The sequence below is a fragment of the Danio rerio genome, chromosome 16 (assembly GCF_049306965.1).
Source record: "Danio rerio strain Tuebingen ecotype United States chromosome 16, GRCz12tu, whole genome shotgun sequence".
NCBI lineage: Eukaryota > Metazoa > Chordata > Actinopteri > Cypriniformes > Danionidae > Danio > Danio rerio.
This window is the reverse complement of record NC_133191.1, coordinates 44,974,122-44,990,841: the sequence shown is the minus strand read 5'-3', so window position 1 is coordinate 44,990,841 and position 16,720 is coordinate 44,974,122. Positions and strand designations below refer to the sequence as shown.

The 16,720-nt window shown below is 38.0% G+C and overlaps 1 protein-coding gene across 1 annotated transcript; it reads right to left on the bottom strand.

Moving 5' to 3' along the window:
- Positions 1 to 5,972: 5,972 nt before the first annotated feature.
- Positions 5,973 to 15,070, bottom strand: tp53inp1 (tumor protein p53 inducible nuclear protein 1). Its single transcript, NM_001080036.1, is given in 4 exon segments — positions 5,973 to 6,646; positions 7,251 to 7,599; positions 11,918 to 12,246; positions 14,886 to 15,070. Coding segments are annotated over 3 exon segments (726 nt in total). The 5' UTR covers positions 12,042 to 12,246; positions 14,886 to 15,070; the 3' UTR covers positions 5,973 to 6,393.
- Positions 15,071 to 16,720: the final 1,650 nt, after the last annotated feature.

Sequence of the window (16,720 nt, the reverse complement as noted above, 5' to 3'; positions counted from 1 at the left end):
GAATGAAATGAATGGCGCCAAGCATTATATAGTCCAGCGGCTCGCGGCTAGTGCGCATGCGTCGCGCTCTTTTCTGCTTTTAAAAACAACCCAAAAAAACATATATACCGTCGTGTTTGAGCAGCAACAAACGACCAGACAGCTTGCTGTGTGTTGCTTTTAAAAGTCTACATGAACTAAAAGAAGAATACATAGCTCGTTTTTGAGAAACTTGTATTAATGTTCGAGGTTTGCATACTTAAGCTCTGCCGCGTCGACCTTTGGTTTAAATATGTAAAAAACGCGCTTTCCTGCTTTCCCGGTTAAACGAATCCGGGGCTCGAGGACCTAATGCACCATATGACAGTAGTTTTGTGTATTAACTATAGCTATTATGGGAATTATAAAGCGTTTTTTGACTCGAGGTATTCGCTACCTCGTTTGACAGCTCCTCGTGGGCGGGGTTTAGATTCAGTCTGACCAATCATCGCTGTTCACGAGAAACAACGTGCTCTTGTAAACAAACCCACGAGACGACAGATCAGCAGTTCTAACAGCCAGTAAAAGGGATTTAAAAATGAATCTGACAATTAATACGGTCCTAATATTTTTGTATTTCACAATTCAAGCTTTAAATTGTTTAACCGAAAGCATTTTGCAATAGTTGTCATCGAAATACTCTTCGTTCTGTCATGGTCATGTACAGTTTTTGTGACAATACGTCTGTATGTATTTTAGTTCCCCAGATCAACATTACTTTCTTATATCTGAGCCTGGCAATAAAAATGGCACATCATGTGACCATAACCGCGTTTATTTCCGGAAAAAACACAACACAGCTCTGTTCAAATTGTCTGTTGGTCCTGACAGCTTTCGTACTAAATCACTTGAGTAAGTAATATATGTTTAAACCTTTTTAAAGAATAAGATACCAATATTTTCCATTTTTGTTAGTGAGAGTGGCGCGAAATCAACTGCTATCCCGCTCAACCCTTTGTGTATGTTAAAAACGTCACATCCGGGATGAGGGAAAGTGTTGCTAACGTTACGTGCTAAAATATAAATTAATAACGTCTCCCTTGTTCTTCATGAATGTCTGCCATCTGGAAAACCCATATTTTGTCTGAACCTGTATGATAAGTGAATTGTTTAGAGAACCTTTGCAGGTAAATACATATAACACAAATATATACACTCACTGGCCATTTTATTAGGTACACCTGTCCAACTGCTTTTTGACTCGAGTTTCTAATCAGCCAATCACATGGCAGCAACTCAATGCATTAAGGCACGTAGACATGGTCAAGACGATCTGTTGCTGTTTAAAACGACCATCAGAATGGGGAAGAAAGGTGATTTAAGTGATTTTGAACGTGGCATGGTTGTTGGTGCTAGACAGGCTGGTCAGAGTATTTTAGAAACTGTTGATCTACTGGGATTTTCAAGCACAACCATCTCTCGGGAAGATTGGAAAAATTGTTGTCTGGTCTGAGTCTCGATTTTAGCTGCAATATTCTGATGGTAGGGTCAGAAATTGGCATCAACAACATGGAAGCATGGGTCCATCCTGCCCTGTATCAATGCTTCAGGCTGCTGGTGGTGGTGGTGTAATGGTGTGGGGGATATTTTCTTAGCACACTTAGCATATTTTCTTGGGCCCATTAGTACCAGTTGAGCATCTTGTTAATGCCACAGCCGACCTGAGCATTGTTGCTGACCATGTCCATCCCTTTATGACCACAGTGTACCCATCATCTGATGGCTACTTCTAGCAGGATAACACGTCATATAATAAAGCTTGAATCATCTCAGACTGGCTTCTTGAACATCACAATGAGTTCACTGTACTCAAATGGCCTCCACAGTCACCAGAGCTCAATCCAACAGAGCACATTTGGTGGTGGAAAGGCAAATTCGCATCATGGATGTGCAGCCGACAAATCTGCAGCAACTGCGTGATGCTATCTTGTCAATATGGGCCAAAATCTCTGAGGAATATTTCCAGTCCCTTGTTGAATCTATGACATTAAGGATTTAGGCTGTTCTGGTTCTAGTAAGGTGTACCTAATAAAACGGCCGGTGAGTGTATATACTACTGTACAGTAGCCACACAGAGGATGAATAAAATATCTCTGCCATACATGTATATAAAAAGGACCAAATTTAAACGTGTATATACAAGATCCTATCTATTTAGTCATGAAAATGCCATCTATAAAATCATACGTTTAAATTTACATGGGCCAGCTTAATTATTTAATCCTTCCTCAAATTATTTTTCATATGCAATACACATTATTCAGAAATGGATGAATACAGATTCATAGCATAAATAGCAGAACAGGTATAAATCAATCAGTTTGCATTGGGCAGTTATGTGACTTTGGCTTCAGGCCAGTAGGTACCCTGGTGTAAGGGGTGGTTTTTTTTTCTTAAAAAGTGAGCCTTGTTAAAGTTTTTCGCCTCATTTTCTGTTTAATTTTAAATAGGTTGGATTATAGTGACATTTTAAGCACTATTTTTGCTGAATTAGCTTGTCGGATGGTCATCATAACCACATGTTATGATGTACCAAAACATTTCCTAAAAATTTAGAAATATGAGAACATGTTTTATTTTTTAAATCTGGCCAGCACATTTAAATTTCCTCAGTCACTCTGAAGCAACAGCCAATACAGGAATCCGCTTGGTGTTAAAGTCTTTATGTGCATAATTTATTATGGCATAGATAGCAATCAAAATAGGACAAATGAGCTCATGTATGGGACAAATTCTGGACCTTTGTCAGTGAGGGGTGAGTCTTTCATTCATTCATTCATTTTCTTTTCGGCTTAGTATTTTTATTAATCAGGGGTCGCCACAGCGGAATGAACCGCCAACTTATCCAGCATATGTTTAAAGCAGTGGCAACCCATCACTGGGAAACACCCATTCACACACATAAACTACGGTCTATTTAGCTTACCCAATTCTCCTATGTCGCGTGTCTTTGTACTGTGGGAGAAACATGAGAACCCGGAGGAAACCCATGCAAGCACAGGGAGAACATGCAAACTCCACACAGAAATGCTAACTGGCTTAGCCAGGGCTCAAACTAGCGACTTTCTTGCTGTGAGGGGATCATGCTACCCACTGCACCACTGTGACATGGGTGGGTCTTTCAAACCACCCAAACCCTCGCAGGATATGGGCCTGTATTATCAGGCTTCACCAGTGAATCCAGAAGGAGGGGAGGGCATGGTTAAATGGGTATAGGTAGAAATCTACCATATTAAGGTTAATACCCACATGGGTACAGTGAATAGGATTGCACTAATCATGGCTTGGGATTCTTGAGAGATTAATTGGGTTGAGTTACAGGTTGGTATTGAGTCTTAAAAGACTTCGTTGTGGAAACACACTTCAGTATTATTTAGTGAGGTGATTACATTACAGTCTAAATTACACAGATTTATTGCAGAACATGCCTTTTTACGGTCACACTTTACAATAAGATTTCATTTTTTAACATATTTTTTCAACTGCTTACACACAAAATCTTTTCATGTCACACAACGTCTAAAACCTCTCACTCAAAATGCAAAACTATACAGCAAATCTCCAAAACCAGAAGCTGTTTCTCAGCTTTTCAATTGGTCAATCAGTTTCCTTTTTTCAAAACACTACTCACAATTCTCTACCTATAACAAAACAAAAAATCGAACAGGAAGCTACTTGTTTTCCTTATCCAAACACAACCAATAAAATGCAACACTTATTCACACACACACACACACACACACACACACACACACACACACACACACACACACACACACACACACACACACACACACCTCAAATGTGGAAGCACTCATTTCTTTACTGATCACTAACCAATCACTGCTTTACTGTAGTCTAGGCCTGTAAATTGGTGTTCTGGTTCCCTAAAAAACTGGTTTGCCACAATCTGTAGGTTGTCATCCAAAATCTGTAGGTATTTACCTACCCTCATATTCACATTTTCTAAATCCTAAATTCCTTTAGAAAAGATTAGAGCTATTTTTCTGAGCCTGGATCTGTAATATGGTGGCCAACCCTTCGCCCTCGTTACGCTTTTTCAAGAAATGGAGAGATGTGAGGCATTTACGTTTTTTTATGTGCAGTTTTGGGAATAGTGTGCTGAGTAAAAAAAAAAAAGGTGACATTTTGTAAACGTGTGCAAGCAAAACTGTAACATGAATATTATGGCTGATACAGCATTTAATAATCATAGATTAACATTGACTAATGCATTATTAACATCCAAATCCATGCTTGTTAACATTTATGCACCGTGAGTTAACAAACTAATAAAGAACAACTATATTTTCATTAACTAACATGAACAAATACTGTAATAAATGTATTGTTCATTGTTTGTTCCTGTTAGTGAATGCATTAACTCACATTAACTAATACAGCCTTACTAAAGTATTTCCCTTTTTACTAATAGAAAAAGGTATAAGGGAATGTTAGCTTGTATTAAAACATTTATTGAGAAGAGAGTATACATACTGACAAATAGTTGGTTTCAGGACATATGAAATGAACAATTTATTTGCAAATTATACTAATATAAAACAGTTTGTGTATGACATATATCCAAAACATATCCGTTCAAGAATAAAGATAAATAAACAATGCTAAAAGAACGCTAAAACCCTACACTTTTGGCAAAGTGCTGTATCATTCCAGTAAACTAGAAAACAAAACAAAGCATAGTCTAAAAATTTGCAATGCCACAGAAAAAAATTCTTCACACATTAAACAGAACATTTGCTACATTTCGTGTAAAAAGTCGACAGAGCAAGTGGCTCACAGAGACAAGGTAATCCTCTGTGCATAGTAAAATTACATTTGTTTGTGTCCCTTTGGACAAATTTCAAGTTCTTCACGGATGCATTGTCATACTGTTCACCTGGAAGGCACATGATCCCCAAATGCAATTCAAGGCTAATTGAAATCCCTGTTATGAATACCAAAAAAAAAATCAGGCCTCTCCAGTATTACTCAAGGAATATGAAGAGAAACGTTTGTCCCTTCCATTCCCTTCGTCCACAGAGAAAAAAAATGCTCAACACAGTCTGCAGAAAGCAAAAGAGGAGAAGCTGTGGTTGTTTTCCTTGAGTTGATCATGCACATAATGTGCATAATGTTACTGAATTCAGTTTCATTCATTTAGGGGAGACATTTACCTTGGCAGTGTCACCGGAAATTTACAACACCGTGATAAAGGAATAAAGAGTAACAAACATAACATGAAGAATCTGAAGTCCGTTGCTACCTTAAATAGTTCGCTTAGCAAACACAACGTGTAACTAGTCAAACAATGCATGGAAAAGGCATATCTCACAAAAAAGACACTACATCGAGAAAAACGCTAACAGTTTCACTCCGTCATCAAAGGTTTTAACAGTCAATTAAGAGAAAGTTCGTTTTCACAGTCCTCAATTGTGTCGCTCATTCAAAAGCGCGAGACGCATGTTATGTTTAAATCATTACCACACGGTAACATACACATTGACAAAGTTAGAGATTCTCCAGTATGTACAGAGACAAGTATCTGTCTGCAAGTATTCTGCATTTTTAGCAAAGAGCAAAGGTGAACAGTGATGACCCTGAGACGTACTGCAGATAATAGAGCAAACAGGAAAAATAACATTACAACACTTGATGCCTTTTTTTGTTGTTGTTGTTGTTTTTTTCATCCATTGGAAAATTAGCACTACACAGTCATACATCAAATCAGTCACTAAAATAGGGAGGGGAAAAAGCTTACATGTCTACGCAGATAACATACACTCTTATCAACTTCATACTGATATGTAATATATTCCATATTTTTGTCTTTTGAAAATATTTTGGAAGTTTTTTTTAAATATATTTTACATATTTTGAAATCTACAAAGGAAACAAGGCTTTTAGTGATAATAAACCCAAGTATATTTAACTTTTTCTTTTTTTTTTTAGAGAGAGAGAGAGAAAATAAAGAGGAAGAAAGCACTGATCTATATAGAATCACAGGCAGGTTCCAACCTAAAAAGATAAGTGCTGCTGATGAAGTGATTGGACAGAGTATGGCTTTCAAATAAAAAGCAACGCAATTAAAGGCAACGAAAGTGTCAAGCTGCCTACACATGCTCAGCACTGAGCACAATCCCACTCAAACAAAACACTTGGTTATTCAACTCTTCATGACACGCAAGACCGAACAGATGGAGCTTATACAGGAAAAACATGACGCAGACACATTCAGGAAGAGCGGAACCTGCCGTGAATTAAAGTGACCTATGGCATTGATTCTAAAGACTCCGTTCCTTCTGGCGAAAGACTAATCTCCCAGTGTGGAGGGCCGGCGTGCAGGAGGGGACGGGGAGTGCAGTGGGGACCGTCTCAGTAGTTGAACTGCCTCTGTCCCGGCTGGTGAACGTAGCCCCCGGTGGCTTTAGCCTGTCTAGCTCCGCCATCACGCAGCAGATTGAGGCGGCGCAAGGCGTTGCGAGACAGCTGCTGCCGATCAACGTTGTCCCGAATACGCTGCGCCAAGCGGCCGTTCTTGGTCTGCTCCAGAAACCCTGCATGAGCAGCGACCAGAGCGGCTGCGTAACATCCAGAAGGGTGACTCGGCCGGCGCTGAACTTCAGATCTACAAAGAAAAATTGTCAGATTTCAACTGTTGTGATTTACTATACAAAAAAAACCAACAAACAAAAAACAGAGTATCATATGTGGTTCTGAGTGTAAAAACAAAAACAACACCAAATGAAAAGACAGCTTTACTGAGATCAGAGGTTGTTAGTCAATGGTTTTTGGCTTAGACTGAAGCAATCTGTTTGCATTACCATGTTATTATCATGTTTAACAGAAGGGCTGGCCAATAAAATCGATATAGATAATTATTGATCGTACACCATTGTCAATAACATAATACATGATAATACATTGTTTTTATTATTACTATTTATGCTATTCTTCTATATCAGGGGTCACCAATCTCAGTCCTGGAGGGCCGGTGTGCCTGCAGGGTTTAGCTCCAACTTGCTACAACACCCCTGCCGGGATGTTTCAAGTATACCTAGTTAGATCTTGATTAGCTTGTTCAAGTGTGTTTGATTAGGGTTGAAGCTAAGATCTGTAAGACACCGGCCCTCCAGGAACAAGTTTGGTGATCCCTGTTCAATGGCATCACTGCAAAAACTCTTCGTTGGAGTCTTTATTTTTTCAGAAAACGAAGTAAATCATCCCCTTACCTTAAAATGGATGGCTCACGGGTGCTGTCCTTGGCAGGTCGCTGACGAGGGCTGTGAACGGCGTACACGGACATGCTGGGGTGCTCGATCAGTAGGTTCTCCAGAGGACTTGTCTCCAGCAGGACCGGAGCTCTGCCTCCAGCCATGAAACACGGTGGAGGAGTGATGAACCAGCTCTCCTCCAGCCCACACGTGGCCTCCAGATGCAAGAAGTTGCCGTCCTCTGCATCAGTGTCTGCCACCGAATCCAGAGAGGAGCAGGAGGAGCAGCGCACGGGAGGGTCAAGCGGAGCAACGTCATCATGGCAAACCTCCAGATCATCTCCACATGCACCAGAGCAGGCCTTTGCTACAGGAACAGACGACAGAGAGGATGTTATAGAAAGTTGTGGCATATATTGTGAGTAAAACAGTTTCATTTTATCTTTTGGGAATTGACTGTATTGTTTCAAATGAGTTAAATGTGAAAATGCTGTAAAATGACATGAAAAGGGTCTTAACTCTGATAAAATAGTAATGTTTTATTTACACAACCTTCAAACCTGTGTGAATCGGAAATTGCTAAGACTTGTTTCAGTATGTTGATGTAATTACAAATAAAACAAAATATTCAGTAGGGGGCAGAGCATTCTGCTTACATATTATTACATCATTTCAAACTATCAGTAAGGGGGGCATGGTCAAAAATATTGTGGCTAAAGCTGTCAAATTGACATCAGAGAAGGACCGCCACTACAAACGCAGAAGCAAATGGTCAGATTTTATTTAAAATGACCAAAACAAACAAAAACATTTCAGTAGATTAATTTGAACTGATTAATTGTTCGAATAAAAATAACGATTGTAAATTTTGATTTCACTTGAACTTTATTTTAGGGTGAACTATCCCTTTAAATTACTTGGATTGTTTAGAAAAGGCGTACTGTTCATTTTTGATGCATTCTAAATATAACGATGATCCAAGTCATATTTAGGGAAGAGGATATCATAAAGAATACTTGGAACACAGGCCCATAGCCAGCCTATTGAAAGGGTTGTTTTTTTTCTCAAAAAGTGGACCTTTTTGAGGTTATTCGCCTCATTTTCTTTAAATTATGAGGTTCAAATACTGCATTTTTGTGGCATTTTGAGCACAAAATTTGCTGTATTTGCCTGTTTGATGGCGATCATAACCACATGTTTTCATGCAACAAAAATACTTCCTGCATTTTTGTCAAAGTGCTTGCCATGTTATTTTACCACAACGTGTTTATATACAAATATGCATTTTAAACGACATAATTACAATTTTATAAATAATGCATTCGAGTTTTAAATGAACATTTTTGAAAAAAGAAATATGAAAAAATACTTTTTTAAAAGTACAAATTTATCGTCATCCATAAAAAACCAATAATAATTATTAGGAATCTGTTAAAACTTGTTTTAAATTAAGAACTGAAGCCTATTGGCAAATAACACACTGGCCAGCTCATTTCCTCAGTCAGAATTTGTACATTTTAATAATTTAAAATTAAATTAGTCTAAAAGCCTTCTATTGGTTATTTTCACAATTCATGAAGGCATACTGTTAAAAAAAAGGACAAACGAGCTCTTATAGGTGGCAAATTCTGAACTTTCGATCCTCCTGAACCCCTTGGCTATGAGCCTGGAACAGAGCAAAACTATCTAGAATAACCTACTGTAGCAAGTACAATCATTACAACAACACAATCAACTTTGCTTTGTTGGCCGTGACATGTTTTTAAAGAAATTGCAACAAATCCAAAGAGAAAGTCTACAAGATTCCTTTTATAGATCAGAGAAGAGAAGCTAAATTCAATGGAATTACTGGACTGAAAACATATGTTGAAATGTCTCAAATGTCAATCGACATCTAATCAAAGGTTTCACAAGTTCTATGAAAAAAAATCATGTGTGTAGACAGAAACCAAGAAAGTAAATATTTTGCCCACACCACTTTTCTATTTGTGCTCTTCGTGGCTCCTGGCAGGTAACCAAAACTGGCGTAAACAGCTGTGTTTTGGACAGACACTCAATAGCGCGAAACTTCCAGCGGCCTCTAGATGGCAGTGTGAATGCACAATCCAATCAGTGAACTAACCAAACACAACAGAAACCTGACAACCTTTACATGTGATATATCAAATCATACAGAGATAACATCACATATTTAAATTAAATGTAACACAAGACCGACTAGTCACCAGAAGCTTCCACACCCATAACACTAATGTTTTCGTGACTTCCCTCACAGGGCCACACCTTGTTTATCAGTAGTCTTGCAGAGTCCTGCCAGATGACATCGAACACTTTCTCAACTCAGGGATCTTAACCTTCTTACACCACTGTTCAGCGTCCCTGAGAAGCCAGTTAAACTCTAATACGCTCGCTGTGATGGGAAAGTACTCGCCGATATTTCCATCAAGCTACACGGGTGTGAAAAAAGAGGAATGTTTTCAACCTCCAGTCTCATCTTGTCCTCCTCAGCCTTCAGGCAAAAGATTTATGTTTATAATCGCTCCATGTTCAAGGCCCACCCGTGTAATGTGCATAAATGGTAACTTAATCTGTCCTATTTTTACCTCAGACCCCACCGTAGACACTTTTGTCTGACAGGCTAAAAGCGTTGTTGCCCATAAACATCTCTCCCTCCCTCCCTCCGCTAATAAAGGTGAACTGGGGCAGTCAGATTGCCTTGCACCTGAAATATTCACACACATACACAATATGAGAAGGCCTGTATTTGGGCAGGCATCATGTTAATGAGGGCATTGCGTCTGTGCCAGGGGTTACAGAATCTGTAATATGGCTCCGGCAGACTGGGCCATCTGTATCAACTGAGGTACACTAGGGTCATCTCATACATAAGAGGATGTATGCGTGCCCAGTTTACACAGAGCATGAGGAGGAAATTATACTGAATTCTGATGAATGCGATTGCATTTACATCTATCATGCAAACAGATAATTAGACGTTGCATATTGAAAATGTAGAAGTAAGATTTTAACGTAGATATTATGAAAAAGACCTGAAATCTAAAAATTTGTTTGCTAAAACAAGCCCTAAATAGTTACTTGGCTATTAGTTAAAGTAATTAAATATAAACAGTGATGTTCTCAGGCCCTGTTCTAGAATAAAAGCACAGAGTGCTTCTGGAAAATGTGAGGGTGCCTTAACCTTTCTATTTTGACATATTATATTTTGGTCCCGTCCACTGCTGTGCTTATCACTGTCAATCACGGCATGCAGTTTCATGAGTTAATATGAATTTATATGAGGCCACTGGTCCCAGTAGCTGTTATAAAAACTTTAAAAAAAATAAATAAATAAATCAGTTTGCTAATAAATGTATATTTTAATATCTTTTGTGTTCAACAGAATCTCAGATAGGTTTTGAAAAAGTGAAGGGTGAGTAAATGATGACCGAATTTTCATTTTGGGGTGAAATGACCCTCTAAGCCAGTGTTTCTCAACCACGTTCCTGGAGGACCACCAGCTCTTCACATTTTCCATGTCTCTTTAACCAAAAACACCTGATTCAGAGACTGAAAGGCCTGTAATGAGTGTGACAAAGGGGGCATCCAAAACATGCAGTGTTGGTTGTCCTCTAGGAACGTGGTTGAGAAACACTGCTATAAGCCAGCTTTTCAGCTCGCGACCCCCAAAATAACAATTCCAGTGACTCATGAACCCCACTATCCTCAAAGGTGGTTATATACAAACATTGTACACAATGATGCACACACAGCAACTGGAACTATGTAAACACAAGCATATTGGCAACACGAACAAGTGCAATTGTCTAACATACATACAATTTTTTTATAGTTATTATTCATTTGTTTAATTTAATATTAACCCTGTTTAATGAGAATGGGGCAATGTTTACAGCATAAGACTTTTCTTTGTTTAATTTTGGAGACTGCCACTTGGAGATCATCCTCTTTGTTCAGTCACAGCCTTAATTTTTAATGTATGTAAGTGCTGTAAAGATGTGCAACTAACGATACTGCGGTGTCATTACTCTAGCATAATAACCCCAGGGGTGGCAATCCAATGGAAAAAGAATAGCTTTTTATTTGCATTTTGTTTTTTATGTAACTATTAAATACTTTTTTTTTTTATCTTCTGCAGGTTATGGATAAAACGGTAACACTTTATTTTGATGGTCCATTTGAGTATTAGTAGACTGTCTGCTTAAAATCTGCTGATACTGCTTCTTCAATAGACATTTAACTGACTATAAGAAACTTTGCAAGTACATGTCAACTTACACTAAACCTAACCCCAACCCTACAGTTTACTTATCTAATGAGAATTTCTTGGCATGTAGATGCAATGTAACTTAAATTCAACAAACGGACCATCAAAATAAAGTGATAAAAAAGGTAAATCTAATAGTTTAATAATGAATATATGATATTTTTGTAAATCACCAAGCAACCCCCCCCCCCTTCTTCATTGTCTCACAACCCCAACTTAGGCAACCATTGCTTTAAGCAATGATCACAAATATGCACTAAGAAAGTAAATCAGTTTCTTTTTAATTAAAAAACATTTTCTCGATGCAAACTAAAAGCCTGTTCATCCGCATGTTTGAAGCTCCACAACACAAATGTCAGTTCACTGATCAACAACAGGAAATGCAGGAAAGATATCTGACCTAGATAATCGACCAGAATCCACTCGTCGTCCTCCTCCTTCTCGTTGAAGTCTGGATCGGCAGGACATCCACTGCCCTCCTCCAGGGAGTCTCCAAACAAGACGCTGGTGAACCTCTGGAACATGTTGCTGTCCCGTGCAGAGGCGTGAGGCTGGAGGACGGTCCTGCTGGGAGTGGGCGAGGGCCGGGCTCTTTGGTCATCAGCTGCGGGAGCCGCTCACTGAGTTCTTGATAAAGGTGCTGAAGTGCATTAGTTACTCCTTCTCAACTGTGAAACACCTGAAGTTCAGCCATTTCCTCTTGTTGATAGTGCAAAACAGAAACAGGCCCTGGAAGGCAAGCAAGATAGTGATTAACAGTTTTATTGGTTATTAAGGAAAATACAGAATAGAATACAGTTTCTCTGAACAAAATCAAGGCCTCAAAGTCACAACTTGGTTATAACTAAAATAAAACCTTCAACATGCAATGGTCAGAAATATATATTAGTCACTAAATAAAAATAATTGAGGTGATAAATAATACAATCCTTAAAAAACCATCAAATATAAACTGTCATGGTCAAAATATTTCTCACTCATTGTAGTTTTAACCCTTCTCCAAATAGTACTTGGATCATTTCTTATAGTACAAGTTTTCCATCTGCTTATAGGTCATTTTTCGCAAGCAGCTACTCATCTAACGTGAGATAATTGTTAATTAAAACACAGGACAACACACCATTTTTATGTTGTCATTTGCCTTAAATTGCAGGTGTCAAAAGACATAAAGACAGACAGATACTCCTGAGAACAGACCAGCCAAAACAAAGCAGTCTAAAGTGTCTCTGCTGTCACAGATACCGCTTGTCCTCCTCACGCGAAGCTGATGCCTGTGAAAACTGATCTTTGTACAGATACACCCAGCCTCGTTCAGGACTATGACTCACGAGGGTACTCTTATGTGTTGTTTTGCTTGCTACAACAAAGAGAGACAGCTGTGAAGTGAAGGACTACAAGCTGTTCTTCACCCCACTGCACCACTGAAACAAGAAAACCAATTCATACTCCTTCCACCTGCTCATATAGTCGTGGTGTAGCAGCCTTTGTTTTGAGCATTTAGGGGGTTGGGAGCTATTATGGGGTCACATACATATAATAAGTGCCCTTCAGAACCCCAAAAAGAGGATTATAGACTGACAAGCAGAGATAAGCAGCGGCTTTGTGTCAGCAGCCAAAGGAAAACTGTATTGTTCAGAGGTCACATTTTCATAGCTCGGGATTGAAATTAATATAGCTGACGAACTCAGTTTTGCATTTTTTAGGAGATTGCAGTAAATATATTTCTAAGTATATTGGTATTAATAAATGAAAAGACTCTAGAAAAAAAGTGTACATGCTTGCTTAATCGCATTTTAATGGGAGATGCTCTAAAACTAAATAAATTTCAGATGCTAGCATTAAAATAAACAAAAACCTATATGTCTACTAGGCATAAGATTCTGACGGTGTGATAACCTTGAATGAAAATATCACGGTTTTACGGTATTGTGATTACTGCATTTAAATGTCTGGGTAAAAACAAAAACTTTTTCCCTTCTATAAACAATATATATTTTATTTTAAGAAACATTTAACTTATTTTGCAGCAGTAAACATGTCAGGCTAAATAATTCAAATCAATCATTGACATCTGTTTTTTAAAATGGCATCTTTTCTGCTGGATATACTGTTTTTCTAAAAAAAAAACAAAAAAAGTAAATAAAAAAATCTTACACATACCTTTGGAATGGTATAGCAAAACATTTTGACGGTTTTAAAACCTTGACTTTTTCAAACAGTAGTATACCTTGAAAACGGTTATCGTCCCATACTTCACACTATATATCACATCGCATATTATCACACTAAAAAAATATTAGAAATGGCATAATGTGTACACTAGAACAAAAATAAAGCCATTCTATTGTATTGATTTCAGGTGTTAAACAATTTAATTTAAACGATTTAATAATATGTGCACTCGTCCATGTTCCATGCTTTTAAAAAATGGATTAAAAGCATAACTTTACAACTGCATATATATTATATAAATATAAGAAAATATATAAATAATAATCTATTAATAAAATAAAAAATAGAATAAAAAAACTCTTTAATCAGATTAAGTGGTCTTTATTTTCATGTCAGATCTTGTGGAAATTAGCTAAAACCTTTCTGGTTTAATGAAACATACATCCCTACACAGGCTATGCATTATTGCAGCGTACTATTGCATAACACCATCCTATAGGTGGTACAGTACAGTATGTTCTTTGGTTAATGATGTTTTCGCAGGCCCAGCAACTGAATAAAACCAAACTGTTTTGAAAAAAATGTAAAACATTTAATGTGAACGTTTACAAACCCGCATCAAAGCCGCTATTTATGGAATGCAGCAAAACAAGAGAGTTCAAGGTAACAACTGATCCCTTTCTAACTATTGTCCTACACTGTTAATGGATTATTAATGTTAATAACGCAACCATGCAATGGAAGAGCATGCACCATCGAGTTTAATACTGCCAGAAATCTACATTTGCTTGCCATGAATGATGGTTTATTGACCCGAGAGAGACTGGTCGGGAAGGGATGTGTAACCCTACACCGACCGACTGGGCGGAAAACGCGAACCCGAACACTTCAACTGGCTCTGCTGAACAAAGCTTAATCCGTAAAATCCAAATATGCTCACACTGCAGAAACAAACAATGAACATTTCCAATGGCCTGCAGGCTCTGGCAGGTTCAGTAATACAGAATGTGGATATATTTAAATGCATAGCATGTATAACGTTATGTTTTTTCGTTTTCTTTGTTTAACATGTAAACTTTTCACCAGCATTTCTCCAACGTTATTGATTGCATTTTGATGAAGTTTAATTCAAAGCGTCTCTTCAACGTATTGATACGGAAAGTCTACCGATCGGCAACAAAGAGGTTTCTGCTCACCTGCGGCAAAAAGTAATGTAAACAGGAAGAGGGCTGACTTCAAGAACAAAAACAGATCACTTCGACTGGTTGAGGTAGATAATTTGTCGTGCGATATATAAAAATATATAAATATAATTCTTCCCGGAAGAAATTCAAAGTTTGTGGACCCTTTAGTTCGGAGTTTCGCAGTCGGCTCTTTTTCGTTTCTTCTCCGAGGTCTCAACTGCTCCCTTTGTTATTGTTGTGGAAAATTAACAGCTGATCGGTCGTTACGTCGCCGAGGACAGCCCATGGGCGGGGCTTGCCAGAATCGTAGTAACCAATGAAATCGCGCCCCTGTGTTTGACTGACTGTCACTAACGCACGTGACCTCATCCCCTGAAAAGGCAAGACCGGGCAGAACACTCCATGTTGAGGACTGTCGCCTAATAGGTTGGGTTGTACCAAGTTTAAATTATTCAACCCCCTTTGAATTTTTTTTCTTTAAGTATTTCTCAGAACAAAAAAAAATTCACAGTATGTCTGATAATATTTTTTCCTCTGGAGAAAGTCTTATTTGTTTTATTTTGGCTATAGAATTAAAGCAGTTTTTAATTTTTTTAGCAAAAATTTTAAGGACAAAATTATTATCCCTCTTAACAAACCATCGTTATAGAATAAATTGCCTAATTATCCTCTCCTGCCTAGTTAACCTTACTAACCTAGTTAAGCCTTTAAATGTCACTTTAAGTTGTATAGAAGTGTCTTGAAAAATGTCTAGTAAAATATTATTTACTGTCATCCTGGCAAAGATAAAATAAATCAGTAATTAGAAATGAGTTATTAAAACGGGGGGATTCAGGGGGTTTAATAATTCTGACTTCAACTGTACTTAAAATACTTTTATTTAAGATGGTCTGATAAGTATTACATAATACCCGCTTAACTTTAAACTATGCATAACTAGTTGGATCAAATAAATGACAAACTTTTCTGAGGACATCCAATCATGGATCTTCTCACACAGCATAAGTGAAATGGTTGAAATTTTTCAGCAGACGGTGATAAAATGTTTTTTAATAGCTGTCAACTCTTTTAACTGGTAATTTGTACATTATAAACAAACTGTTTAAAACAGAGCAGCATCAGATAATGTGCAGTCTGTGTTAAACAAAAGCCATGACCTGCATTTATTTACTTACAACAACATACCTACTCCCAGGGCCATTTTATATCGAAGTTGATATTGAGCCGCACCATACAGGCCTGTAGCCAGGGAGGTTTGGTTGGTTCAAAAGGCCCACCCCCACTGACAAAGGTCCAGAATTTGTCCCATACAGGAGCTCATTGGTACTATTTTGAATGCTAAGTCATCATAAATTGTGAAAATAACCCATCAAAGGCTTTAAAACCAAGTAGAATCTGACGTAAGCAAAGTCATCTTTCACCACTGACCTACTGTATTGTTGTTAAATAGCAAAGGCATTTTACAACAAACTTTTATTCGAAGTCTTGGACCTTATTCTTGAAAGAAAAAATGACTAATACAAAATTGTGAAACACCAAAAGCCGACCATATTAACCTTAAATATTAATAATTTGGGGTGACGCAGTGGTGCAGAAGATAGTGCTGTCGCCTCACAACAAGAAGGTCGCTGGTTCGAGCCTCGGCTGGGTCAGTTGGCGTTTCTTTGTGGAGTTTGCAAGTTCTCCCTACGTTCGCATGGGTTTCCACTGGGTGCTCCGGTTTTCCCCCACAGTCCAAAGACATTTGGTACAGGTGAATAGGCTAAATTGTCCGTAGTGTATGAGTGTGTATGGAGGTTTCACAGAGATGGGTTCTGCTGTGATGACCCCAGATTATTAAAGGGACT